Genomic DNA, 26,089 nt, shown 5'->3' with positions numbered 1-26,089 from the left:
CACAATAGTCACACAAAAGACTGTCATGCTTGAGGATACAAAGTCTCAGGTTCAATCCCTGGCACCACGATAAGCCAGAGCTGAGCAGTGCTCTTGTAGGAAATAAAATAAAATAAAATAAAATAAAGGGAGGAGGAGAAGGAGGAAAATGTCAGGAATCTGTTACACAAAGTGAAAGGATAAGGGGGCCAGGTGGTGGTGCACTTGGTTGACCACACATGTTATAATGTGCAAGGACCCAGGTTTGAGCCCCTGGTCCTCACCTACAGGGGAAAGAAAAACTTTGCAAGTGGTGAAGCCCTGTTGCAGGTGTCTCTCTTGTCTATCTCCCTCTCTATTAGCCCCTTCTCTCTCAATTTCTGGCTGCCTCTATCCAATCAATAAATAAATAGTTTTTAAAAAGTAAAAAAAAAAAAAACAAGTAAGAGGATGTGTACTATTGAATATAAAGACTTATGTTGATGTTGGGTGGGTGGTAGATAGCATAATGGTTATGCAAACAGAATCTCATGCCTGAGGCCCCAAAATCCCAGTTTCAAACCCTGCACCCTCATAAGCCAGAGCTGAGTAGTGCTCTGGTAAAAAAAAAAAAAAAAAAAAAGACACTTATGATGCCATTTTAGTCAAGACAACATAGTATTGGCACAAAGACAAATATGACAAAGGGAGAGAATAGAGGCCTTCACATACAGGCTGAGAGGCACTACTTCCTCTGTAATAGAAGTAACATTATAGAGAAGTGAGCAGAGGAGATATGTGTCAGTACATTGTGGTAGGACAAGTGGATATTCATGTGGGGAAAAACTGAGTTTGACAGCTACCTTTTGTTTCTGTGCACACAGAAACAAAAATGGATTTTACAGACATGCAATGAGAAAATATGTATACAACAAGATTCCATTTGTATACAATTAAAACAAAGCCATGTGACAAGACAGGGTTGTGTGTTGTGGTTAACTGGGGAGAAGAAGGCATTACTAATTGGGAGAGGGAACAAGAGGAGTTTCTAAGGAAGTGGTGGATATTTCATTTATTGGGCAGGGGTGGATGTGTGTGTCTAGGCATGTTTACTATGTGATTTGTATGTTGTGTTTGTTTTGTGCATTTTTTATTTGTGTGAATCTTCCCACATTATAAGTAGTTAGATTCAGTCATTCACTGATGAAATGTTTATGGAGAAAGTGCTTAATACTAGGCAGTGCACCAGATCTGGATCATCCAAAGGAATGAACCCCCAGGCTCATTCTCTGATCTGGTGACGCTTGGATATTAAAAGCAGAGATAGAAACAAGAAGAGTAGCAAATACAGGTATATATACATGAGCACTCACTATGCTGCTCTAATACCTTTATCTTGCTACAAAATAGAGACTGGTGGGAAAGGAGGGGTCAGTGAAGAAAGACATCAGGTACTGAATTATCAAAAGAGTGCAAAGTGTTCTCTCTACTCCTAGAAAGTGGTGGTCATTCCTTTTATATCTAATGTGTTCTGAAGTCATTTTAGATCCACACTTAATTACATGCAGGAACCCTGTCAGCTTACCTGAGGAAAGTCTCCATTTGAAAATAATGGGCAGCAGCTGCTAAAATAAAAGTCAAGAGTATACTATTCCTATTTTGTAGCTCCAGTTTGGAGCTACTCTAAACTAAAAGAATGCTCTTGAAGTCTTAATTTTAAAAACCATTAGCTTTTACAATAACCTGTTTCTGACTCTAAAATACATGTTCTTTGTAGATAATCTGGAAAATCAGCAATCACACACACAAAATCATAAAGATACATAGCTATCATGTAGATCAACAATGGTAGAGAATGTTCCATCCTCCAAAGGGGGCTTGGATAACATACTCTATCTACCACCTGAGGAAGATGGGTCCTGAAATTAGTGTAACTTGGAATGTTCCTACTCATGACCACAGCATGCGAGTTCGGACCTACAGAGATGCAGAGGTTACATAGGCTCCTATGCTGAATTTGGGCCCCAGATCAGATCAAATTGATGGGGTTTACAGTCAATAATATTTACACACTTTTCCCATATTTGGGAGCTACTCTCTTCCCTGATCCAGCTTTCTAGCACTCTTTCCAGCCATGACATCCTCTACCAAGACAATAACTTGGGTCCACCTGCATATCAGATGTCAGACTCAGGCAAAAAGTAATAAAGTTATAGGCCCTTTGGAATATACCTGAAATAGACCTACTAGCTATTTCCAAAACAGAGACCCCAAATCTTCATCTGCAATATTCCAGCCTTTAGGTTCATTATTGGTCAACAATTTGTATGGCTTTATATGTTAACTTTTTTTTTTCAGCCACCAGGTTTCAGATGATACCATGATGCCAACTGGACTGCCCTGGGTAGATGACCCCACCAATGTGTCCTGGAGCCCTGCTTCTCCAGAGCCCCACCCCACTAGGGAAAGAGAGGCAGGCTGGGAGTATGGATTGACCTATCAATGTCCATGTTCAGCAGGGAAGCAATTACAGGAACCAGACCTTCCACCTTCTGCATCCCATAATGACCCTGGGTCCATAATCCCAGAGGGGTAAAGAATAGGAAAGCTATCAGGGGAGGGGATGGGATATAGAGTTCTGGTGGTGGGAATTGTACTCCTCTTATTCTATGATCTTATCATTGTTGCCATCTTATAAATAAAAATTTTAAAAGATTCATAGCTATCACTATAACTACTGTAAATGTTTTGTTACATTTCCACTTTGGAAAAAAGTCTCTGCACATATTTTCTGCAGTTGAGATCAGAGTTTCTATGTGGTTTTGCAGCCTGAGTTTTCCATTTACAAATACATCAAGCATATCGCCATGTCATTAAATCATCTTCCTAAACATTTATAGTTATATCTCTTTTTATTATTAGTGATTTAATGTTGATTAACAAGATTGTAAGATAGTAAGTGTATAATTCCACACAGTTCCCACCACCAGAGTTCTGTATACCATTCCCTCCATTGTAAGTTTCCCTATTTTTTATCCCTCTGGGAATATGGACCAAAAGTCTTTATGGGGTGCAGAAAGTGGGAGTTCTGGCTTCTGTAATTGCTTCTCTACTAGACATGGGCACTGGTAAGTTGATCCACATGCCCAGCCTGTTTCTATCTTCCTCAAGTGAGGAAGTGAGACTTTGGGACACAATTGGTGGTGATATATCTGTATCTATTTTATCTATCTATCTATCTATCTATCTATTTTGCCTCCATGGTTATTGTTGGGGCTCAGTGCCTGCACTACAAATCCACTGCTCCACTGCTCCTGGAGGTTTTATTTCCCTTTTTGTTGCCCTTGTTGTTTATTGTTGATGTTATTGCTGTCGTTGTTGATAGGACAGAGAGAAATCGAGAGAGGAGGGGAAGGCAGAGAGGGGGTAAGATAGACATCTGCAGACTTGCTTGACTGCTTGTGAAGCCGCCCCCCTGCAGGTGGGGAGCCAGGTGTTCCAACCTGGATTCTTATGCTTCGCGCCATGTGCACTTAACCCTCTGAGCTATGGCCTGCCCCCCCGAAATATCTGTTTATATATCTATACTATAGGCATATCTATATCTAAACATTTATAGATGTTGCTACATACCTCTATGTGTGTATGTGTAGACAGATTGTTATAAAGATTCATATATCTATAGATATTTAAATCTCTATATCTCTATCCCCATCTTGACTCATCTCAATGAGAGGCCATTCATTCATCATCTGTGAGCCAGTGGAGCCATGCAGAATCGCCAGATTCTGAGAGGCATCTAAAACGTAGCCTAAGGTGCTGGCGCGAGTGTAGGCAGGACTAACTCCTGTGGAGACTGGCACCCGCAGTGCTCAGAGTTCTGTGGTCGGACTCAGCCTGCGATGTAAGTGCCAGGAGCTGCCCAGTTGCTCCGCGCTGCGGGTCCGCGCCTCTCCGGGGTGCTGCAGGCGGGCCCCAGTGCACCCCGGCAGGCGCCGCCGCATGCAGCGCGCTCGGCGAGTCCCCAGTCCACGTCTCAGGCAGAACTTGGGAGGAGCGCGCCCCGGGCCGCCCCGTCCCCACCACCCCCTCCCGGTGCGCGCAGGCGCAGCCCGCGGGAGCCTGGCCGAGAGCCCCGGAGTCAGCAGTCGAGCTCCGGTGGCCGCCACAGCCCCTGACCATGGCCCCGGCGTCCGGGCTGCCGCTGCTGCTGCTGCCTCTCCTGCTGCTCCTGGGGGCTGGAGCGCTGCTGCCTTGCGCGGGGGCCTCGGGCGCCCGCAAACGAGGCCCCTCGGTGACAGCCAAGGTGATTGACCCTCCGGCACACTAAGGGGTTCAGGGGTGCTTTGGGAGCTGGGACTTCGGAGTCCGGAGGAGGGGGCTCTCCAGGGCGCAGGGGGCTGGGGTGGGCGCAGGGAGGGAGGGGGCTGCGGTACCCGGGCTGGAAGGAGGCGAGCGCACATTTCCCGCAGACTTTTTCTGAAGGCGCCCTGCTGAGTCTCAGGCCAGCCCCCACCCCCTTGGCCGTGGAGACATAAGCCGGGATTAGTGGGTGTTCTCTTCCCGGCTAGGAGACGCTTCCGGGACCCGCGGGCCCTTTTTGCAGGAAGGAGGCGGCCTGGGCACTTCCTTTGGCGTGGCCGGGACTCGGGAACTGAAGCAGGAAGAAAGCGGGGGGACAGGGGAGGAGTCACCCCGAGCTTTGGGTTGCGTCCGGCCGGGAGGCGCGGAGACCGGGCCCTGCTGTACCCGCGTCCCGGCCGAGCGCCAGATGCTCCCGAGCCTCCTCTCCGCACGACCGCACCTGTTCACGGAGGCGACCTTTTAGCTCCTTTAGGGGGAAAATATGCCACAGGCTGCCTCCTTGCAGTTTAAGTTAACTTTCTTTCTTTCTTTTTTTCCCCCCCTTCAGCATGAGGATAATGGGAGGGTGTAGGGAGAGATGGGATGATCACTACTTCTAGAAAACTCTACCGCCAGGCACGCCTTGCTGGCTGTAAGGAGGGGCAGCTGCAAGGGACCTTAACTATCGGTCTGGTGTTTGCATGGAGAATACCTGAAGGCTCCTTGGTGGACCACACCCGGAGGGGGCTGGGATCAAAGGAAGGGATGTGGGGTAGGGGGCAGGATTCCTAACCCAAAGTGGCCTAAGAATCAACTGGGAGGAGTTGGAAGGCAGAGGATCAATTTAGCCACATTGTTCTAAACTCTGATTCTGTCTCTGACTCCTTACTCCTTTGGGCTTGTGGAATTTGGGGGGAGGAGAGCCCTTGTCGGGCTGCCGACACCAATTAGATCTCTGGGGCTATAGTTGTAAACGCACAGTTCATAAAATTATGAAATCGGGAGTCAGGCGGTAGCGCAGCGGGTTAAGCGCAGGTGGCGCAAAGCACAAGGACCGGCATAAGGATCCCGGTTCGAGCCCCCGGCTCCCCAACTGTAAGGGAGTCGCTTCACAGGCGGTGAAGCAGGTCTGCAGGTGTCTGTCTTTCTCTCCTCTCTCCATTTCTCTCTGTCCTATCCAACAACGACATCAATAATAACTACAACAATAAAGCAACAAGGGCAACAAAAAAGGAATAAGTAAATAAATATTAAAAATTAAGAAAAAAATTATGAAATCATGGAAGAAATAAGACTGGGTGGCATTTAAGATCTGGAGAGGCCAGAAAAGGATTCATCTGGTAAGGTGTGTGCCTGACACCACAAAGGAGCACTACTGCCCCTGGGGAGCATTACAGATGGTGGAGCAGTGATTCAGTTTCTTGTAAAACAAGAAAAAAGGAGAATGAAATGAAAGGGTCAGGAGTCTCATTTAACAGAGAGTGCACTTTGCATGTGTAAGGTCCCAGATTTGAACACTGAACCAACACATAGGATCACCTGCACAAGGAAGCCTTTCTCTCCCTAAATAAATAAATAAATAAATACTATCATGCAGGCATAGAGCCCCAGCCATAGCTCTGGTGGCCTAAATAAATAAGAAATACTCCTGAAGGGGAGAAACAAAACAAAACCCCAGCCAGGCATAAACTTAGGCAAGAAGTTCCATAGGTATATAAGCTGCAGAAGGGAAACCATCCTGACTTGATCTGAAGTGGCTAGACATGTGGGGTGTGGAGGCCTAAGATGAGGTCAGAGGTGAGCAGCAGTGAGGCTGCTGGACCCTGGAGGCTATAGGTAGGATTGCGGGTTTGGGCCAATTGGCACCTTTGCTTTATGGTCTTAATGTAAGTACACTTAGAGCTTCAGCAGGTTTGAAGCTTGGGAATGACAAGCACTCATTCATCCCCTTCAACAATTAGGCCACTCACTCGTGAGGGGGAAGTTATTCAGGACTCCACTCAAGGTCTAGATGGCAATGACTTGGACTAGGGTGGTATACTTGTGGAAGTGGGGTATAAAGGGGGGGACTTAAAATAGATTTGAGGGGCAGGGATGATGGCTTAGGAGAAAGATTCGTGCTTGGTATGTGTGAGGCCCTGGGGCCCGTAGCACCACATATAATCAAGAAAGACAAAGAAAACATTATAAATGACAAATGATGCTCTGGTATTTCATTAAAAAATAAACAAGTTTGACATGGCTGAGAAAATAGCTAACTGGTAGAGCACTGGACTCACATGCCTGAGGTTCCCAGTTTAGCTACTGGTGCTTCCTGTACTGGAATGATGCTTTGGCTTTTTCTCTTTCTGTTTTTTTTTTAAATTCTTTAACTTTATTTGATAGAACTTGAGAGTGTGGGGGAGGTAGGGAGGAGGAAGCAGATGGACAGACAGACACCTGCAGCACTGCTTCATCACTCATGAAGTTTTCCTCCTATAGGTGGGGACCAGGAGCTTGAACCTGCGTCCTTGTGCATGATAATATGTGTGCTTAACGAGGTTCGCCACCACTTGGCCCTAGTTTTTCTCTCTTTCACTTGCTTTCTGTCACATGTGAAACTCTTATATGCAATGAAAATAAATCTTGGTGAAGGTAGGTTGGCAAAAAACAAAGAAAGAAAGAAACAGAGAAAGAAAGAAAGAAAGAAAGAAAGAAAGAAAGAAAGAAAGAAAGAAAGAAAAAGAAAATGTAAGGCAAAACTTTAATTAGCATCATCCATTGCTGCTGATTTTAGGATTATAAAGTGGATGGGGGGAATGCAGGAGAGGTTGGAAGGGGGTTGGGAAGCCAGATTTTTTTGTTTGTTTTAAGATTTTATTTATTTATTCATGAGAAATGATAAGAGAGAGAAAGAACCAGACATCACTCTGGTACATGTGGTGCTGGAGATTGAATTCAGGACCTCATGCTTGAGAGTCTAATGCCTTATCCACTGTGCCACCCCTTGGACCATGGGGAAGCCAGTTTTTATGAGGGCTAAAGATGACAAATTGATGGGGGTAGATGTGCTAACACCTATATTGGAGAGATGTGACAAAGGTCTTGTAAGTCATCATCTCTCCCAATAAAATGATTTAAAGACTAGCTGCTGATAATTTGGAAGGCCAGGAGAAAGGAGTAGGGTTGATAGAGACAGCACATACAGATGCCTACTCAGATGCAAATTTCAGAGAAGTCAATTCTTGCTTCTTTTTTTTTTCTGCCTCTAGTTGCCACTGCTTCTGGCAGCCTTTTTATTCGATAGAACAGGGAGAAATTGAGAGGGGAGGGGAGGTAGAGAGAGGGAGATAGACACCTGCAGACCTGCTTCACCGCTTGTGAAGCAACCCCCTTGCAGGTGGGGAAGTGGGGGCTGGAACCTGGATCCTTGTGCTTTGTACTATGTGCACTTAACCTGATGCACTACCTCCCGACCCCCAATTCTTGATTTTTTTCTTTTTTTTTAATATTTATTTTATTTATTTATTCCCTTTTGTTGCCCTTGTTGTTTTATTGTTGTAGTTATTATTATTGTTGTTGTCATCGTTGTTGGATAGGACAGAGAGAAATGGAGAGAGGAGGGGAAGACAGAGAGGAGGAGAGAAAGATAGACACCTGCAGACCTGCTTCACCGCCTGTGAAGCGACTCCCCTGCAGATGGGGAGCCGGGGTTCGAACCGGGATCCTTATGCCGGTCCTTGTGCTTTGCGCCACCTGCGCTTAACCCTCTGCGCTACAGCCCGACTCCCCCAATTCTTGATTTTTAAGTGTGATGATATCCCAATATTCGCTGCAGTATTGGGTAGCATGTTTCACCTGGGAAGCTTTTATCCTTGCCAGTGTCAAAACACCCCAAAGCAAATGAATCACAGCCTGGGGGGGAGTGGGTGGGGATGAAGCCAGAAACCCCTAAACTGAGGAGGCAAAGGAGGGGAAGAATGCTGTCGCTGAGGAAGTTTTCATGGGCTCTGCTCCTCGAATGGTCACTTAACAAATTCATCATTAAGTTGAAAAGCTAATTGGCTGTACCAGCTCACCAACAGACTAGACTGTTGAATTACTCTCTCAATGATTTTTTTAAGACAGCTGAATCTGTAGGGAAATAATTCCTTTCAGTGCAGAAAAGCAGAGTAATTGGTTTTCGCTCTAGTGTCTTGCTTTCCCCAGTAGTCTTTAGCTCCGATTTCATTTAAGCATAGGAATCTGTAAATAAGAGCGGTGTGAGGTGTGGTTCTCCCAAAAGTCTCTTGGATGGGTGGAGGGGGGTGGTACACTGATCCTGCTGACCACTGCCTCAGCGTCCTGCCAGCCAGCAGGCTTTGCTGGGGTGGGGAAGTGGAGGGTCTGGCTCCTTGTTCTCTGGCTACTTAATTGCCCAGACAACAAGTGTGGGCTCCATGCAAGGTCTGGGAACTAGAGGGCATAACATGACACTGGAATTTATGTAGTTTAAATGTTTTCATTTCATTTTATTAATTTTGGATAAAGACAGGGAAACATTGAGAAGGAAGGAGAAGATAGAGAGGGATAGAGAGACACCTACAGCATTGCCTCACCCCTCATGGAGCTTCTCCCCTGCAAGTGGGAGCCAGGGCTTGAACCTGGGTCCTTGACCAAAATAATATGTGCGCATTATTGGATGTGCCACTACCCAAACCCCTATTCACTTTATTATTATTATTGTTTTCCCTCCAGGGTTATTGCTGGGTCTTGGTGCCTGCACTATGAATCCACTGTTCCCGGTGGCCATCTTTTTTTCCATTGTTGCTGCTGTTGTTGTTGGATAGGACAGAGAGAAATGGAGAGAGAAGGGGAAGCTAGAGAGGGGGAGACAAAGATAGACACCTGCAGACCTGCTTTACTACTTGTGAAGTGACCTCCTTGCAGGTGGGGACCAGGTGCTTGAACCTGGATAGTGGCACCTGTTGGCTGTACTCCCAGCACAGCTATCTGCCATTTACTGTAGCCTGGCATGGCCAAGGGGTGACATTAAACAAGTCTCCCTCCCCCTATTCTGTAAATGGAGGTAGAAGAAATACAGTCCCACCTATTAGTTTCACTTATCCAATGTGATAAAGCAGGTGCGTTGCTCAGCCATGATTGGAGTGCTTGATTTAGGAAGTCAGTTGCCGGTGCTGCTTGTGTTTGCTTGTGAATTCTGTTGTGGCAGTGCAGCTCCAGAGAGGAATCATCATCTGCTTAACAGATGAGGAGCAGGAACCCGGCGCTTAATTAACTTCCCAAAGTTCCCTAGATGTCACATCTAATGTACTTGGTGTCTTACTAGTTATTTTGGAAAAGGAAGCAGGGTTGACCCTATCGTGGTTTGGTGTGAGTTCCTCTTTCTTCCCTCTTCTCCCACCTCCCTTGCACCCCAATTTTCAAATAACTTTCAGGAGCAACCTTGAAGGAATATAAAGAAGCAACTGAGGTTCTGATTCTAGAACCCAAGTACCTCCTTCTCCAGGAAGCCTACCCTGATCTTCACAAATAACCACCACCTCTCCCCAGGATATTTTCTTTGTACCTATCTCCTTAATCAAATGTGATTTCCGTTAAATGGTGTGACTGCTCTTGTGTGTGTTTTCTCCTCTGTTGGGATTGGGGTTGGGACTTTGAAAGCCTTCTTCCTGAAGTCCTATTCAGGACAGGGGCTGCCCCCAACTCAAGCAATGGTCTCAGAGTGCAGGGCCTACCTCCCCCTTCTGCCTAAGTATGTGTGCACCCTGGGATTGTGCTGTTTACTTTTTTTTTTTTTTAGTCCCTATTTGTGTCAGTACTGTGATGAGCACTAGAGAGATACAATCACCATTTCTGCTCTTTTGGGGTTCCCTACAAGACTGAGAGCCACCTTAGGGGTAAACCACAGTCCAGATGAACGCAGTCATGGATGGAAATGTTAGCTTTCACATTCCCAGTGGGGACATCACTTAGTCTCCTGCAGCCCTCACTTTTGTACATTGGTGATTGCAGTAGCTGCCTCTCAGCTCTAAAGTGTGGGGAGAATGAATTCTGTGAGCTCTCTAGGCTCATTGCTTTGAGATGGTACTTGGCCAGTCCTGCCCTTCCTTTCCCCTTCACCCTCCTCTCCTCGCCTTTCCAATTCAGGGCCTCCTATTCCTTCCTCTCCTATTCCTTCCTCTTCCCCCAGCATTCCTCAGCCACTACCCCAAAGCAGGTCACCTACCCTCCTTGAGTTCACATAAGAACCTCCACATTCTCCACTTTAGTACTTTCACCAGTCTCCCCTAGGTCCTGCTCTTTCTTCCACTGCCTGACAGAACCCGGGTGTTATGGTTGCATCCTTCCTCTGCCTTCTGGGACGGGTAAGGGGTGCTCTCCCTTTCAGCTTTCTGTGACCAGAAGGGCCTCTAAGTATGGACACAGGTCTTGCATGGCAGAATTCTCTCTGGAATCAAAGCTCCTCTGTACCAAGGACCCATTTTCTGCTCTTGGGCATTGGATTGAGAAAGAACTTTACCAGGTGGAACCCATTTCCATTCTTGGCCCTGGCGGCCACCCCTCATTCCTGGGGCTGCCAGTCTATATAAACTCCATCTCCAGGATGCCTCCCCTCAGCCCTGGTCATCTCTTCAGGCCCAGGAGACTGTCTTTAGCACCTCTCATAGGCTCCCTTCTTATGTGCAAAAAGCGACCTCTCCCCCACCCCCCGCAAGTGATCCTTGTGCAGGTCCCTGCACTTCATACTATTGTGTTTAACCTGATGCACTACCACCCCCCATCTCTTTCCCTTCTGTCTTCTTCCTTTCTTCCTTCCTTCCTTGCTTCCATCCTTCCTTCCTTCCTTCCTTTTCATTTCTCTTCTTTTATTTTTTCCTTCCTTTCCCCACCAAGATTGTTGTTGGTGCTTGGTGCCCATACTGCTTCTGGCAGACACTTTTTTTCTTCTTTCTGATAGAGGGTGAGACAGAAAGGTACGGAGAAGGAGAGATACCTGCCAGCACTGCTCCACTGTTAAAGAAGCTTTACCCTGTATGTGGAGACGTGGGAAGTTCGAACCAGGATCCCAGTGCATGGTAATGCGTGTGCTTTACCTGGCGAGTCACCACCTGGCCCCTCTAAAATTCTGTGAACTGTTACTTTAAGATTACATCCCTGAATCTCTTCCCCTCCACCACCATCTCCTTATTTCTGAGTGATGACTCCTGGTACATGTTTTCTATTGGAGTTGGACTTTGCAACCCAGTTCTGCTCCCTTATGCAGCACAGAGAATGTGTCCTATGTCAGACCAGAGTTGCAGGGTACAGGGCCCAACTTTCCCTTCTGCCTTGGAAATCCTTTGGCAAAGCTGTTTCTTGTTAATACCTGTTGGCTGGGACTCATTTCCCATTGAGGTGTTCTCTTCTGTGGCATTGCCACTACTGAGGAGTCGGAGTCATCAATGCATTCTAGAAAGTTCTACTACATAAATAATAATAATAATAATATACTTTTACTGCTTTGGCTGTATACAGATTGTGAAATCACACACACACACACACACACACACACACAAATATTACATCACCCGTGACAATCATGCAGATATATTGGCAGAAGCCCTTTCTTAAGCTAAAGCTTGTCAATCTTTATTTAGTGATTTTTCTAAACTGTGAGACATCTTTTTCTTTTGACAAGACAAGCCTTCTTAATATTTTCAAAGCCATCTCTTGAATTTTTTTTTACCCATTCAAACAGTAAATTGGTTCATATAATCAAAACACACTAATAGAATGCCCTTTGACTCTGTGGCCTTTTCAAGTGTTCTGCCTCAAAGTCATCTGAACACAGTGATTTGGAAGCAACCTTAATTTCATTTCAGGTAAAATAATTTAAAGGAAAAAAGTCTAAGAGAACTCCTAAGGTTTATCTTTTTTTTTTAAAAAAAGTAACTTACTCATTCTTCTGGATGTGGTTTCTTTGTTCTGTTCTGAAACATTGTAACAAAGAAAGAACACACTCTCCTGGGGTGAATCTGGGAAGATGGAGGCTGAATCTAAGAACAAAGCGGTTGTGTCAGGCTCTCAGTATAATACTGGCTGTGCTGTGGATGGCTCTGAGCATCCCACATGGCCTGCTTGGAAGGGACTAGTAGGTCCATTTGACAGTATATATCTCTGAGAATTCTTTGGGAATTGGCACTACTGTTGGGAGTTTTTAAAAAAAGGTGGGGGAGGCAGGGAAGGAGGCAGCATAATGGTGGTGCGATATGATTTTATGCCTTAGGCTCTGAGGGCTCAGGTTCAGTCCCCAGTAACACCATAAACCAGAGGTGAGCAGTGCTCTTGTCTCTCTCATTAAAAAATAAATAAGGAATAAAGTAAAATTAAAAAAAAAATTAAGGCACCTGGCTGGCTAACCTATTACTCACCAACCACTTTCTTTCTGGCCAAAGTTAGGGAGCGTTGTCTTTCAGAAGAGCTGTTGGGCCTTAAAGCCAGCCCCCCCTGCTCTGCTTACATAATCATTATTTTGCCTGACAGATCCCCACCACATTATCCCCTCAGGGTATTGCTAATTCAGTTAAAACCATTGCAACAGTTGCTAAGAACACTTCCACCTTCCCAGCATGCCTTTTGCCTCTCTCCACCCCCTTTCCTAGCCAATCCCGTTCCAACTTGCCACTTCCATCTTTACCCTATAAATCCTGCTGCTGTTCCGGTTTTGCTCTTCCGAGTCCTGACCCAGAGAAGACCTGGAGAAGGGCTGATGGGAGGTGGCCATTTTGCTAGCTCCACATGGCCTAAACTGCTGTGCTCACACCCAACTCTGGGACATCCATGTGAATAAAGATTTGCTTTTTCGCTTCGCCACGAGTTCCTGGTCTCTTCTCTGTCCCCCGTGACACAACCTGACAAGAGCTAGTTTGCATTCATCTTTGAGCCATAATGCTGGAATGCTGGGAAAACTGGAAATGGAAATAGAATCTGGGGTGTGTGGGGGAGGACATTTCCTGAAGACTGTACTAGCCTATTCTGACAGGACTGAGTCTAACTTTAAACCCAGTTCAGTGTCTGACCCATAGACCGTGCTCAACAAGTATTTGTTAAATGAATAAATATTTGTGAGTGATATCCACTCACATAGAAGCTATTGTAATTTTTATCTTACCCTTTCATGACTCTTTATTAAAAGCAAGAATGGGATGAGGTGGTGGTATATCTGGTTGAGTACAAATGTTACCATGCAGACAGACCTGGGTTCAAGCCCCTGTCCTCACCTGCAGGAGGAAGAGTGATGAAGCAGTGCTACAGGTTTCTCTCTCTGTTTCTCTCTCCCCTATCTTCACTTTTGATTCCTCTCTGTCTCTATCAAATTAATATATAAATAATAAAATATAAAAATATAAAATAAGTTGAAGTAGAACTTAAATACATTTATAAAAACAACAACTGATGAGGGGGACTGGGAGATGGCTACACAGTAGGTTATACACTTCATCATGTGAAGGGACCTGGGTTCAAGCCCTTTGTTCACCATGTGGGAACACCTGCATGGGGTAAGCTTTGATGATCAGTGGAGCAGTGCTATCTATGATGTCTCTCCTCTCTGTATCTCCCTGTCTGTCTGAAAAACCAACTGGAGAATAGGGCTTTTGTGTATGGTTGAATTCTCAGATCTTCATTGGCACTTACCTTTCTGTATCTGTGACTTTTCCATGTTTCGATCTTCTGTTTCTGCCTCCAAACCACACACAGGTCTTCTTTGATGTGAAAATTGGAGACAAAGACATTGGCAGGATTGTAATTGGCCTCTTTGGGAAAGTCGTGCCCAAAACTGTGAACAATTTTGTGGCCCTGGCAACGGGAGAGGTATGTCTCAGCTCTGTCACTCTCATGATACACAGTGTCAGCTCTGCTAATTTTTTTTTTAAGCCAAACACAAAGATGTCTTCTGGAGAAAATACTGACTAGACTCATAGGTCTGATCTTAAGCCAAGACATCTTAAGCTATTTGACTTTACTTTTACTCATTGCCCTTAGAAATGGAGGGAGGGCTGCAAATAAATAGCTCACTTGAATAGCGGGATGCTTTGTCAGGTGAATGATCCAGATTTGAACCTGGTCCCACTTCACTGAAGGAAGCTTCAATGCTGTGGTATCTTTCACTCTCTTTCTCTGCCTCTCTCTTAAAAAAGAAAAAGAAGAAGAAGAAGGGAAAACAATCAGCAAGTGAAAATTCAGGCTGCCCTTTTGAAAAACTAATTTATATTTGCATGTCCATGGATTGTTCATTTGTTTACTGATTCATTCGATAAGCTTCAGTGAATCATTGCAGAAACTTCATTTCTGCAGATATTTTGTGTTGTTTTTTTCTTTTCTTCTGTTCCCCCCCCTCTATGGTTGTTACTGGGGCTTAGTGCCTGCACAATTCCATCATTCCTGGTGGCCATCTTTTATTTTTTAATAGAGAGAAAAAAAGAAATAGGAACAGAAGGAGAAACACCTATCGCACTGTCCCACCACCTGTGAAGCTTCCACAGTATAGGTGGGGACTAAGGTCTTGAACTCAGGTAACATGTCTGCTCTAGTGAGTGAGCCACTACCTCGCCCCATTTTCTCATTTGTCATTTCCAGTTAGACACTGAGATTTATTTTACTTTATTTTACTTTGCCTCCAGGGTTACCTCTGGGGCTTGGTACAAGCACTACGAATCCACTGCTCCTGGCCCTTTTGTTAAGAAAAAATATATAATTACCTTTATTAATTTATTGGATAGAGACAGCCAGCCAGAAATTGAGAGGAAAGGAGAGGTAGAGAAGGAGAGAAACAGACACCTACAGCTCTGCTTTCACCACTCACAAAGCTTTCCTTCCTGCAGGTGGGGACTGGGTGTTTGAACCTGGGTCCTTGTGCATTGTAACATGTGCGCTCAATCAGTTGCGCCATCACCTGCCTCCCCCTTTTATTCCATTCAGGACAGAGAGAAATTGAGAGGGGTGGGGGAGGTAGAAAGGGAGAGAGAGGGAGTCCAGCAGTAGCACAGTGGGTTAAGTGCAGGTGGCGCAAAACACAAGGACCAGGGTAAGGATCCCAGTTCCAGCCCCTGGCGGCTCCCCACCTACAGGGGAGTCGCTTCACAGGTGGTGAAGCAGGTCTACAGGTGTCTATCTTTCTCTCCTCTCTGTCTTTCTCTCCTCTCTCCATTTCTCTCTGTTTTATTCAACAACAACGACATCAATAACAACAGCAATAATAATAACAACTAAAGCAACAAGGGCAACAAAAGGGAAAAATAAATAAATATTAATTAAAAACAAAGAATGGGGGAGAGAAAGATAGATATCCACAGACCTGAATTACCACTTATGAAGCAACCGTCCTGCAGGTGGGATGCCAGAGGCCCGAACCAGGATACTTGCGTGGGTCCTTGTGCATCATACTATGTGTGCTTAACCCGGTGTTCCACCACCCTGCTCCCGACACTGGGGTTTATCTTTTAAGTATGGGTTGTATCTATAATATGTGTCACTCAATTGATGAAATATCTTTAGAAAGGATATGGATATAAAGGAAGCAAATTTCACCGTGTCATCAAAGATTTCATGATTCAAGGAGGCGACTTCACCAGTGGAGATGGCACAGGAGGTAATGTCTTTTGCATTCTCCCCAAAATAAAATCAGTATGTTCACTCAATACATGGAACCCCTAGCTTTAAGCAACAAAGTCATAAAGACCACTAAACTAAGAACTGATTAGGCCATGTGCATGGCTGTGCTTATTGCCCAGGTTAGAGCTCTGGAACTCAGGGAAGCTTTGATACTGTGATAGCTCTCTGTTTCTGTTTGAAATTTTAAAACATCATGAAGTCAGCCTAGGAGCAGTGAAGCTATTCACTCCACAAATTAATTAATTAATTAATAAAATAAATAATAAAGGAATTTTCAAAGTTATATTGTAATCTATTCTTATAAACCAAGTTAAGAGTTTTATAAATTACAAATAATTACAGAGTTCCAAGTCTACCCAGGCACACCAATGATTCTCATCAAGGATTCCAGCTACCCTTCTCCTTGGACTATGGGTCATGCTTCCTTAAAGAGCTAGTTAAAAAATAAAATCATTTTATTGGGCGGTTAGTGATTTACAGTACAGTGGTTGACAAGAAGGTACAGTGTCTCATCCTCTTGCGATGGGTGTCTGCAAAAACACTCTGGCCCCCAACGTTGGTCCTTTTCCACCATCATGCGCCAGGACCCCAAAGACCCTCTCCCAACTCCTACCTAGCCTCCTTTCCCAGAGTCCTTTGCTTTGGTTCAATACACCAAACCCAGTCCAAGTTTAAGGAGCTAGTTCTGTTCTCTTCTTTACTTCTTCTCTGTTACCATCTGTTCACCCATGGGGACATACACACACCTGTTATGGCACCCTGATGACCAATTCTAGTAAAAGCTTGTGCATCCCTTTAAAGAAATGACTTTCCCACAGCACTTGCTGACTCTCCCCTCCTTTACTTTGTCTCACCCAGGTATCAGCATTTATGGTGAGACGTTTCCAGATGAGAACTTCAAGCTGAATCACTATGGCATCGGGTGGGTGAGCATGGCCAACGCTGGGCCCGACACCAATGGCTCCCAGTTCTTTATCACCCTGACCAAGCCCACCTGGCTGGATGGCAAGCACGTGGTATTTGGAAAGGTCCTTGATGGAATGGTAACTTGTGTGACTTTTTTTGTTTGTTTCTTACTTACAGCTTTGTAGGGCTCCAGAAATCAATTGCTCAAGGGGTAGAAGACCCACCTTGCTATGTGTACAATCCAGGTTTGAGCCTTGGCAGTTCGTAGGAAATGTTATGGTGTGCCTCCACCCCCAGTCTCTCTGTGGATGAATGAGAATCAGCCCAGACGGGGAAATCATGCAGGTGTAATACCTTGGCTCTAAAGAAGAAAAAAAGGGGGTTTGTAGGGAGTTGACGGGCAGTAGCGCAGTGAGTTAAGCATACATGGTGTGAAGTGCAAGGGCCGGCACAAGTATCCTGGTTCAAGACCCAGTCTCCCCACCTGCCAGGAGGTTGCTTCACGGGTGGTGAAGCAGATCTGTAGGTGTCTGTCTTCCTCTCCTCTCTTGATTTCTCTCTGTTCTATCAAAAAAAATCTGTATTTTTTAAAATTTTATTTATTATTGGGTATAGACAGAGAGAAATTGAGAGGGGAGGGGAAGGTAGAAAAAGATAGACACCTGCTGACCTGCTTCATGGCTCATGAAGCAACCCCCTGCAGGTGGGGAGCCAGGGGCTCGAACTGGGATTCCTGCATGGGTCCTTGCACTTCATACTATGTACCCTTAACCCAGTGGGCCACTGCCAAACTACCAAAAGCTTCGTATTTATAGTGAAAACCTTTGCTTACTCACTTTCAAGATTTGTTTGTTTTGTATGAAAAAGACAGAGAGAGAGAGAGAGAGAGACCAGAGTACTGCTTCGGCATATGTGATACAGAGAATCAAACCAGGGGCTGCACACACACACACACATACACACACACATACGCGCACACACACACATACATACACATACACACATACACACACACACACACACACCCCACATGCTTTACCCACTGAGCCAGCTTCCTGGACACACAGCTTTGTTTTCATTTGAAAAGCTGCTTATAAGAGAGGCACTACTGCACATTAGCTGACTTCTTCTTGTGGCATTTTAATTGCTGGAAGGATTGGGGAAGAAGCTGGGAACTCAACATGGAGAAACTTAGTACTTATAATTCAACTCACTAATTCATATACATGGATCTTTTCCCCACCAGGATCATTGCTAGAGTATAGTCCCTGCATGACTCCATTGCTCTTAGAAGCCTCCTTTTCCCCCACCTTTAGATAGAAGGTGAGAGACAAAGAGAGATAGAGAGGAAGAGAGAGGCAGAGAAAGGGGAAAGATACTTCAGCACTGCCCGACCACTCATGAAGCTTCCCCCTAACGGGTGCTAGAAGCCAGATTCTCATGCATGGTAATGTGCACCACCTCCTGGCCTCAGGGGGACTCTTTTTAATGTAAACAAATAACACCTGAGCCCTGCATGTGCTTAGAATGGAATAATCATCTGTCTTAAAAAGGAAGGAAATCTTATCTCAAGCAAGAGGAATGGAAGACCATGAGGGTATTGTGTTCAGTGAAATATGCCAGCCACAAAAAGATTAACAGGCGCAAAGCACAAGGACCGGCATAAGGATCCTGGTTCGAACCCCGGCTCCCCACCTGCAGGGGAGTTGCTTCACAGGTGGTGAAGCAGGTCTGCAGGTGTCTATCTTTCTCTCCTCCTCTCTGTCTTCCCCTCCTCTCTCCATTTCTCTCTGTCCTATCCAACAATGACGACAACAACAATAATAACTACAACAATAAAACAACAAGGGCAACAAAAGGGAATAAATAAATAAAATAAATATTTTAAAAAAATTAAAAAAAAAGATTAACAGATAGGGGTCTCTAAAGCATTTAGATCCAAAGTTAATTACAGAGATTCAGAGTGGAGGGGCAGCTGTCAGGAGGAGGAAGCAGGGAACTGGAGTCCAGCAGGTACAGAGTTCCACCTTCACAGGAGAACACAGCCCCTGAGCTCGGTTACATAACATTGTGAACATGTGATACTACTAAGGGGAGATGCTATGGTAGGTATTTCCAAGCCTGGGAGAAAGAAGCAAATCCCAGAGTCCTAAGTATTCAGTCCAGATCCAGTCACCTTCTGAGGCAGGCTAGCCATCACATGACTGGAGAATTCAAATGCATGCAGGGGGGCGAGCAGGCAGTGGCACACCTGGTAGAGCACACACATTGCCATGTGCGAGGATTCGAGTTCAAGCCCTCAGTCCTCACCTGTAGGGAGCAAGTTTTATGAGCAGCAGAGCAGGGCTGCTATGGGTGTTTGTCTTTCTCTCTTCCTATCTTCCCCTTCCCTCTGAATTACTTTCTGTCTCTATCAATAAAATAAAAGGGAAAAGAAAGGACGGGGGGAAGAATGTCCACCAGGAGCAGTGGATTTGTTATGAGGCACTTCTTCTTCTAGCGTTTGCCCTTCTTCCGTAGCCAGTCAACAGCGTCAGGTTGAGCCTGATGTAAAGTTTCGAGACCTCCTTTGAATCTGGAGAGGTGCCAGTCGTTGACTATGTGGGTCATAGTCTGTCTGTAGCCGCAGGGGCAGTTCGGGTCGTCTCTGGCTCCCCAGCGATGGAACATAGCGGTGCACCAGCCATGGCCTGTTCGATAGCGATTGAGGAGGGCCCAATCATAACGTGCTAGGTCAAAGCCGGGCTGACGCTTGCAGGGGTCTGTGATGAGGTGTTTGTTCTTTACCTCAGCTGACTGCCAACTCTGTTTCCAAGAGTCTGGAACAGAGAAGTTCAGTGTAGGCATAGGGGACCAGATTGGGTGACGAGACATCAAGCGTTGGACAGGGTGGGCGAAGATATCCGCGTATATTGGCAGGTCTCCCGTGATAACCTTGATGGTAAAAAAAATAATAATAAGTAAAATAAAAATACATGCAGGTGTGGGGGCCAGGCGGTAGCGCAGTGGGTTAAGTGCACATGGCACAAAGTGCAAGGACCAGCATAAGGATCCCAGTTTGAGCCCCCAGCTCCCCACCTGCAGGGAGGTTGCTTCACCACTAACAAAGCTATCCCCCTGCAGATGAAACCGGGGTATTGAACTCAGGTCCTTGTACACTATAACATGTATGCTCAACCAGGCGTGCCATCACCCAGCCCCAATTGGAATTTTAAAAACTGTTTTATTTATTGATTAATGAGAGGGATAGAAGGAGAAAGAGAGCCAGACATCACTCTGGTACATGTGCTGCCGAGGATTGAACTCAGGACCTCCTGCTTGAGAGTCCAACACTTTATCCACTGCACCAACTCCTGGACCAGATTGGAATTTTCATCTAGCGGTAGGCCACACACACCCAGAAATAACCCACTCTGCATGCAATCACAACAAAGGGAAATCTGTATTCTCATGAACAGTCGTTCACAAAAGAAGCTGTTCTTGGACTGGAGAGATATCAATAGCTCAGCAGGTGGGGTATGTGCCTTGTGATGTTTGCAGCCTAGGTTTGAGCCCCAGTACCATGTGGGAGGTGCCTTGGCACTCCGGGAAACTCCAGTCCTGTAGTGTCTCTCCCTCTCTGTGGGAATAAAAGAGTCATCCCGGGAGAAGTAAAATCACGTATGCACGGGCTTGGCTCTGGGGGTGGGGGGAGAGTCTATTCATAAGTAATGCATCCTGCACACCTCATACTGAACTTGCTTTTGAAATGAGCTGAATATATGCCTGCATCTATTAAATGTGTCTGGGATCCCCCCCCCCCCGTGGGGTCTAACCAGATTCTAAATAGTTTAAATGCAGACACATTCCTTCATTAAGTGAGCAGTTTATTGTTGTTGCAAGGGCTTCACTTCTCCATCCAGGCTAACATTTTCAAATGGGGGGTGAGAGAGGAGAACACACCCCAGCACCAAAACATCCCCCAGTGCAGGGTGGGGGGAACCAGGCTTCAACTTCGGTTGCCTGAATCCAGGCACTCCTGCACTCTGCAGTTATTTTTATCTGATTCTCTTTGGAAAACACCTCCGAAATGTACTTTCTGAGCCTTAGAACAGTCAGTCCCCTGTCCTCTAGGGTGACACACTCATCAGGGCTTGTGAGGGTCTCTGGGGTCAAGAATGGGACCTTGAGGACCACTGTAGATTTAGTATCAGACTTGGGCTGGCTTTTATGTGGGCTAACCCAGTCTGAAATCCACCTCTCCTTCAATGCCCATCTGATTCTGCCCAGTCTTGTTACAAGGTGGAGCTGAAATGGATTCAAAACGCCCTGTGCATTCTTACTCAGGGTTGGAACAAGTGAGTAGAAATACCTCCCACTTGTGTCAGTACTTAGACACCAGACTTTATTTTTAGATTATGAAGTGCCAAAAAAAAAAAAAAAGGCAAGGGAATACACAAAGATGTGCTCTGATGAACACAGTGATGAGTAAATTGTATTCAACTATGTGTCAATTGTATGATGATTCTGTTTCACATAGTTAGTGAGCTTGGTTCTTGCGATCATTAAAACACATACAGGGTGTGGGCGGTAGCGCAGTGGGCTAAGCTCAAATGGCGAGGATCCCAGTTTGAGCCCCCAGCTCCCCACCAGCAATAACCCTAGAGGCAAAGAAAAAAAAACAGACAACAGAGGGCCAGGTGGTGGCACTCCTGGCTAAGCACTCACATTACAGTGCACAAGGACCCAAGTTCAAGCCCCTGGTCCCCACCTACAGGGAGAAAGCTTCAAGACTGGTGAATCAGGACTGCAGGTGTCTCTCTGTCTCTCTCCCTTTCTCACTCTCCCCCCTCTCAATTTCTCTCTGTCTCTGTCCCATAATAAATAAATAAAAGAAAATTTAAGAAAAATGTAAAAAAAAAAAAACCACAAAAGCAAGAACAATGAAACTTACTTCTCACTGGGGCTTTCTGAAGGGAATGAGCTTCTGCATTTCTCTCTCCAGTCAGTGGTCCACTTCATAGAACTTCAGGCCACCGATGGGCATGACCGGCCACTCACTGACTGCACCATCGTCAACAGCGGCAAGATAGATGTGAAGGCGCCCTTCGTGGTGGAGGTTGACGACTGGGGATACAACGCAAAAAAATGAGGAACACCGCCCAGGAGGGATGTGCATGTGTGTTTCTCCCACTTTTTCTTTTCTTTTCTTTTTTTTAAGTGACCAGGGGTTTGGTGGGGCTTGGTCCCTACACAACTCCACCATTTGTGGTGGCCATTTTCTTTTCTTTTTCTGATAGAAACAGAGAGAGAGAAAGAGAAAGAGTAAGAGAGACACCTGCAGGTTAAGCGCACTTGGCGCAAAGCTCAAGGACTGGTGTAAGGATCTCAGTTTGAGCCCAGGCTCCTCACCTGCAGGGAAGTCGATTCACAGGTGATGAAGCAGGTCTGCAGGTATCTGTCTTTCTCTCCCCCTCTCTGTCTTCCCCTCCTCTCCTACCCAACAATGAATGACATCAAAAACAGCAATAATAACCACAACAAGGCTACAACAAGGGCAACAAAAGGGGGGTGGAGAAGAGAGAGAGAGAGAGAGACACCTGTAGCACTTCACCTCTCGTGAAGTTTTCCCCCTGTGGGTGGGGACCAGGGGCGTGAACCCTGATCCTCATGCATGATAACGTGTATTCTACCGGATGTGCCACTGCCTCAGCCCTCTCCCACTTTTCCAAAGTAACCAACTGGCTTTTGTTTGACTTTCTTTGGTTTTTTCCCACCCTTGATCGCAGGGAAGTTATAAACCTCAGCCACTCTCATGCGGATTTTGGCAAATCACTTTTAAGGAGTTTAAGGAGTTGGCACTTGAAAGACTCCCTTCCTCTATTGGTGCTACCTTCCAACTAGGAAACCCCGTACAGGCTGTTCTGTACTGAAGAGTGTACTCATTACTTGGCTGAACGCATTGTTATTCCCACGTTGAGGGATGATGGGGACACAACGTGTATGATTCTGTACTCAAGCAAATTCTTTTCAGGTAAAGGGAGACTGACCTGCTGAGAAAAGGTGTTTTTAACTTTGACTTGATACAAAGGTGCTTTGGAGTTCATTATATTAAATACTTTTTATATGCAGCAATTCTTCTTGCCAGACTATTTTTAAATTTATCTTAAAAAGTGGGGGGGGAACCCTTAAAGCAATCATGAAGGATGAATGAACACTGGATGGTCTCATGCACAGGTGACCCTTAAGAAATAAAGAAAGGAAAACACAGGGTAAGATTTTTTTTTTAATTGGGGAATTAATGCTTTACGTTCAACAGTAAATACAATAGTTTGTACATGCATAACATTCCCCAGTTTCCCATATAACAATACAACCCCCACTAGATCCTCAGTCATCCTTCTTAGATCTGTATTCTCCCTACAGGGTAAGATTTTATTTAGCAGGGAGTCGGTGGTAGCGCAGCGGGTTAAGTGCATGTCCGTGGCGCCAAGCGCAAGGACCGGCATAAGGATCCCAGTTCGAGCCCCCAGCTCCCCATCTGCAGGGGAGTCGCTTCACAAGCAGTGAAGCAGGTCTGCAGGTGTCTATCTTTCTCTCTCCCTCTCTGTCTTCCCTGCCTCTCTCCATTTCTCTCTGTCCTATCCAACAATGATGACAACATCAATAAAAACAATAATAATAACTACAATAATAAAACAACAAGGGCAACAAAAGGGAATAAGTAAGTGAATAAATATTTTTTTAAAAGTTTAAAATATATATTTTATTTAGCAGTTGTCTATGTATCAGACCCAAAGTTTCTAAATAGAGGAGATAAAGGTTGTCAGGGGCTTGGAGACCCAGTGGCCTGTGTGGAAAAAGCTGACAGATGTTAAACTATAAACCTGCAATAGAATCAGACTTATAAGTCAACATTCCCCCCCAATCAAGTGGCATTAAAAAACAAGCTTAATGCACAATACATGCATTCCAGTGTTAACAGACTAAAGCGGGTTCTATAAATCAAACGACTGCTAACAACTGGATAATTTGGGAAAAGAATGTACAGAAATGATGACTCTCACATCCTGAATACTTGACCTGACTTGACTCCAGCTGAAATTAAAAATATTCTTTCTCTCACTCATATCACAGACATAAAGATTCCATCTGTATTCAGACAGGATGGGAAGGGAGAATGTGACCCAGACCTAGTACAATGGGGGTTGGGTTAGATATCAAGTGCATATGGCAAAGCAGGTGTTCTGTTCAAGTGAACTGTTTTGCAGACCCTCCCTCAAGCCTTTCTTGCCCCCTCACCCAGGCCCTGCGGACTGGCTTAGGGATGGGTGTTTGACCCCAGTCATGTGTGTGAGCCTCAGCTGTGAGACTTCTGATGGAATTACTGAGAAAGGGCTACTGTCTTTCCCTTGTGGGCAGGTGGTAAAGGAACAAGCCAGGAAGGTAATAAGCACAGAGAAAAGGGAAAGACATGGGTCAGGAGATGGAAAAATGGATTCCTGAGCTGAGGAGGCAGCATAATGGTAATTCAAAAGACTTGTGCCTAAGGCTCTGAGGTCCCAGGTTCAAGTCCCAGCACTAACATATACCAGACCTGAGCAATGCACAATATATGCATTCCAGTGTTAACAACAGATTAAAGAGGGTTCTATAAATCGAACTGTTGCTAACAGCTGCATAATTTGGGAGGAGAATGTACAGAAATATATGAACTGTATTTTTCAATAAAATATTTAAAAAAAAAAAGATTTCTGAACATACCACTGAGTCCCTGTGTTAAGGGCTTCTTGGCAACAGGGACCCATGCCAGCCACACATAAACAGTCCTGAGGGACACTGGAAAGTATACCAGAAACTGGGTTGGAGCTGACAGAGGAGCCAGATGTCATAATGTTGCATCCACCTCTCCCCTTTTCATCTGGTTTGAGGCCATGAATTGCACTGTGTGCACCAGAACACAATGCCTAGAAGTCAACCCTTAACCAGAGACCCAGGACACAGATAAAAAACAACTGTTGGGAGTTAGGCGGTAGCACAGCGGGCTAAGTGCATGTTGTGTGAAGCGCAAGGACCAGTGTAAGGGTCCCAGTTGGAGCCCCCAACTCCCCACCTGCAAGGGAGTTGCTTCACAAGCGGTGAAGCAGGTCTGCAGGTGTCTTTCTCTCCCCCTCTCTTGTCTTCCCCTCTCCATTTCTCTCTGTCCTATCCAACAACGACCACATCAATAACAACAATAACTACAACAACAATAAAAAAGCAAGAGCAACAAAAGAGAAAATAAATAAATATTTTTTTAAATTTTAAATAAAAACAACAACTGTTATGGATTGGGAAGGTAGGTGAGGGTCTGAAAAGTCAGCATACCTCATCTGTTTAAAAACAGGAAATTGTTTAATTATATAGTAAGGGAGATGGAGAGAGAGAGAGATAGAAATGGGAAGAGAGGGGAGTCAGGTGGTAGCGCAGCAGGTTAAGCACAGGTGGCGCAAAGCACAAGGACCTGCATAAGGATCCCAGTTTGAGCCCCCAGCTCCCCATCTGCAGGGATTCGCTTCACAAGCAGTGAAGCAGGTATGCAGGTGTCTATCTTTCTCTCCTCCTCTCTGTCTTCCCCTCCTCTCTCCATTTATCTCTGTCCTATCCAACAACAATGACATCAGTAACAACAACAATAACTACAACAACAATGAAAACAACAGGGGCAACAAAAGGGAAAATAAGTATAAAAATTTAAAAAAAAAGAAAAGAAATGGGAAAAGAGACACCTTTAACATTGCTGCACCACTTATGAAGCTTCCCTCTTACAGGCTGAGACTGGGGGCTTGAACCTAGGCCCTTGCACATGGCAACATGTGCACTCAGCTGGATGTACCATGGCCCATCCTCCTTACCTCACCTGTTTACAGTTATTCCTGACACCTGGCCTACTGTAAAATTAGGAGGAAACACAGCACCACTCACCCTTAAAGTCGTGCACATGTGTCGGGCTAGCTTCGCGGGCAGGAGAGAGAGAGATGACCAGGGACTCATGGCTGAGTGGTACACAGTTCAGTCTTTATTCATGTGGAACGCAGTGCAATCTAAACTATCTCTAATCATAATCTTGTCCCTATCTATCCTGAGGCGGAAGAGTCAGGTCCAAAAAGGATGTACGTAGGATAGGGGGTGGGGAGAAGGAAAAAGCGTGCAAAACAGTGAGGATTAAACCAATGCCCTGGAGGCAGGGCGGTGCTTAGTTAACAGTGGTTATGTAAATAGAATACAG

General features: G+C 45.3%; 1 protein-coding gene across 1 annotated transcript; it reads left to right on the top strand.

Moving 5' to 3' along the window:
* The first annotated feature begins 4,060 nt into the window (after positions 1 to 4,060).
* Positions 4,061 to 22,956, top strand: PPIC (peptidylprolyl isomerase C). The gene is made up of 5 exons (XM_007527939.3): positions 4,061 to 4,264; positions 14,023 to 14,136; positions 15,820 to 15,913; positions 16,795 to 16,979; positions 21,827 to 22,956. Exons 1-5 carry the CDS (start codon positions 4,139 to 4,141, stop codon positions 21,971 to 21,973), a joined length of 666 nt encoding a protein of 221 aa, XP_007528001.1. The 5' UTR covers positions 4,061 to 4,138; the 3' UTR covers positions 21,974 to 22,956.
* Positions 22,957 to 26,089: the final 3,133 nt, after the last annotated feature.

The sequence above is a fragment of the Erinaceus europaeus genome, chromosome 2 (assembly GCF_950295315.1).
Source record: "Erinaceus europaeus chromosome 2, mEriEur2.1, whole genome shotgun sequence".
Classification (NCBI taxonomy): Eukaryota; Metazoa; Chordata; class Mammalia; order Eulipotyphla; family Erinaceidae; genus Erinaceus; species Erinaceus europaeus.
The sequence above is the reverse complement of the archived record's forward strand: the minus strand, read 5'-3'. Positions and strand labels throughout refer to the sequence as shown.

Excerpts from the sequence above, each read along its gene's own strand:
- PPIC (XM_007527939.3), top strand. The coding sequence starts at position 4,139 with ATGGCCCCGGCGTCCGGGCTGCCGCTGCTGCTGCTGCCTCTCCTGCTG. Across the intron at positions 4,265-14,022 it reads GCCCCTCGGTGACAGCCAAG|GTCTTCTTTGATGTGAAAAT; the intron begins GTGATTGACCCT and ends AACCACACACAG. Across the intron at positions 15,914-16,794 it reads CAGTGGAGATGGCACAGGAG|GTATCAGCATTTATGGTGAG; the intron begins GTAATGTCTTTT and ends TGTCTCACCCAG.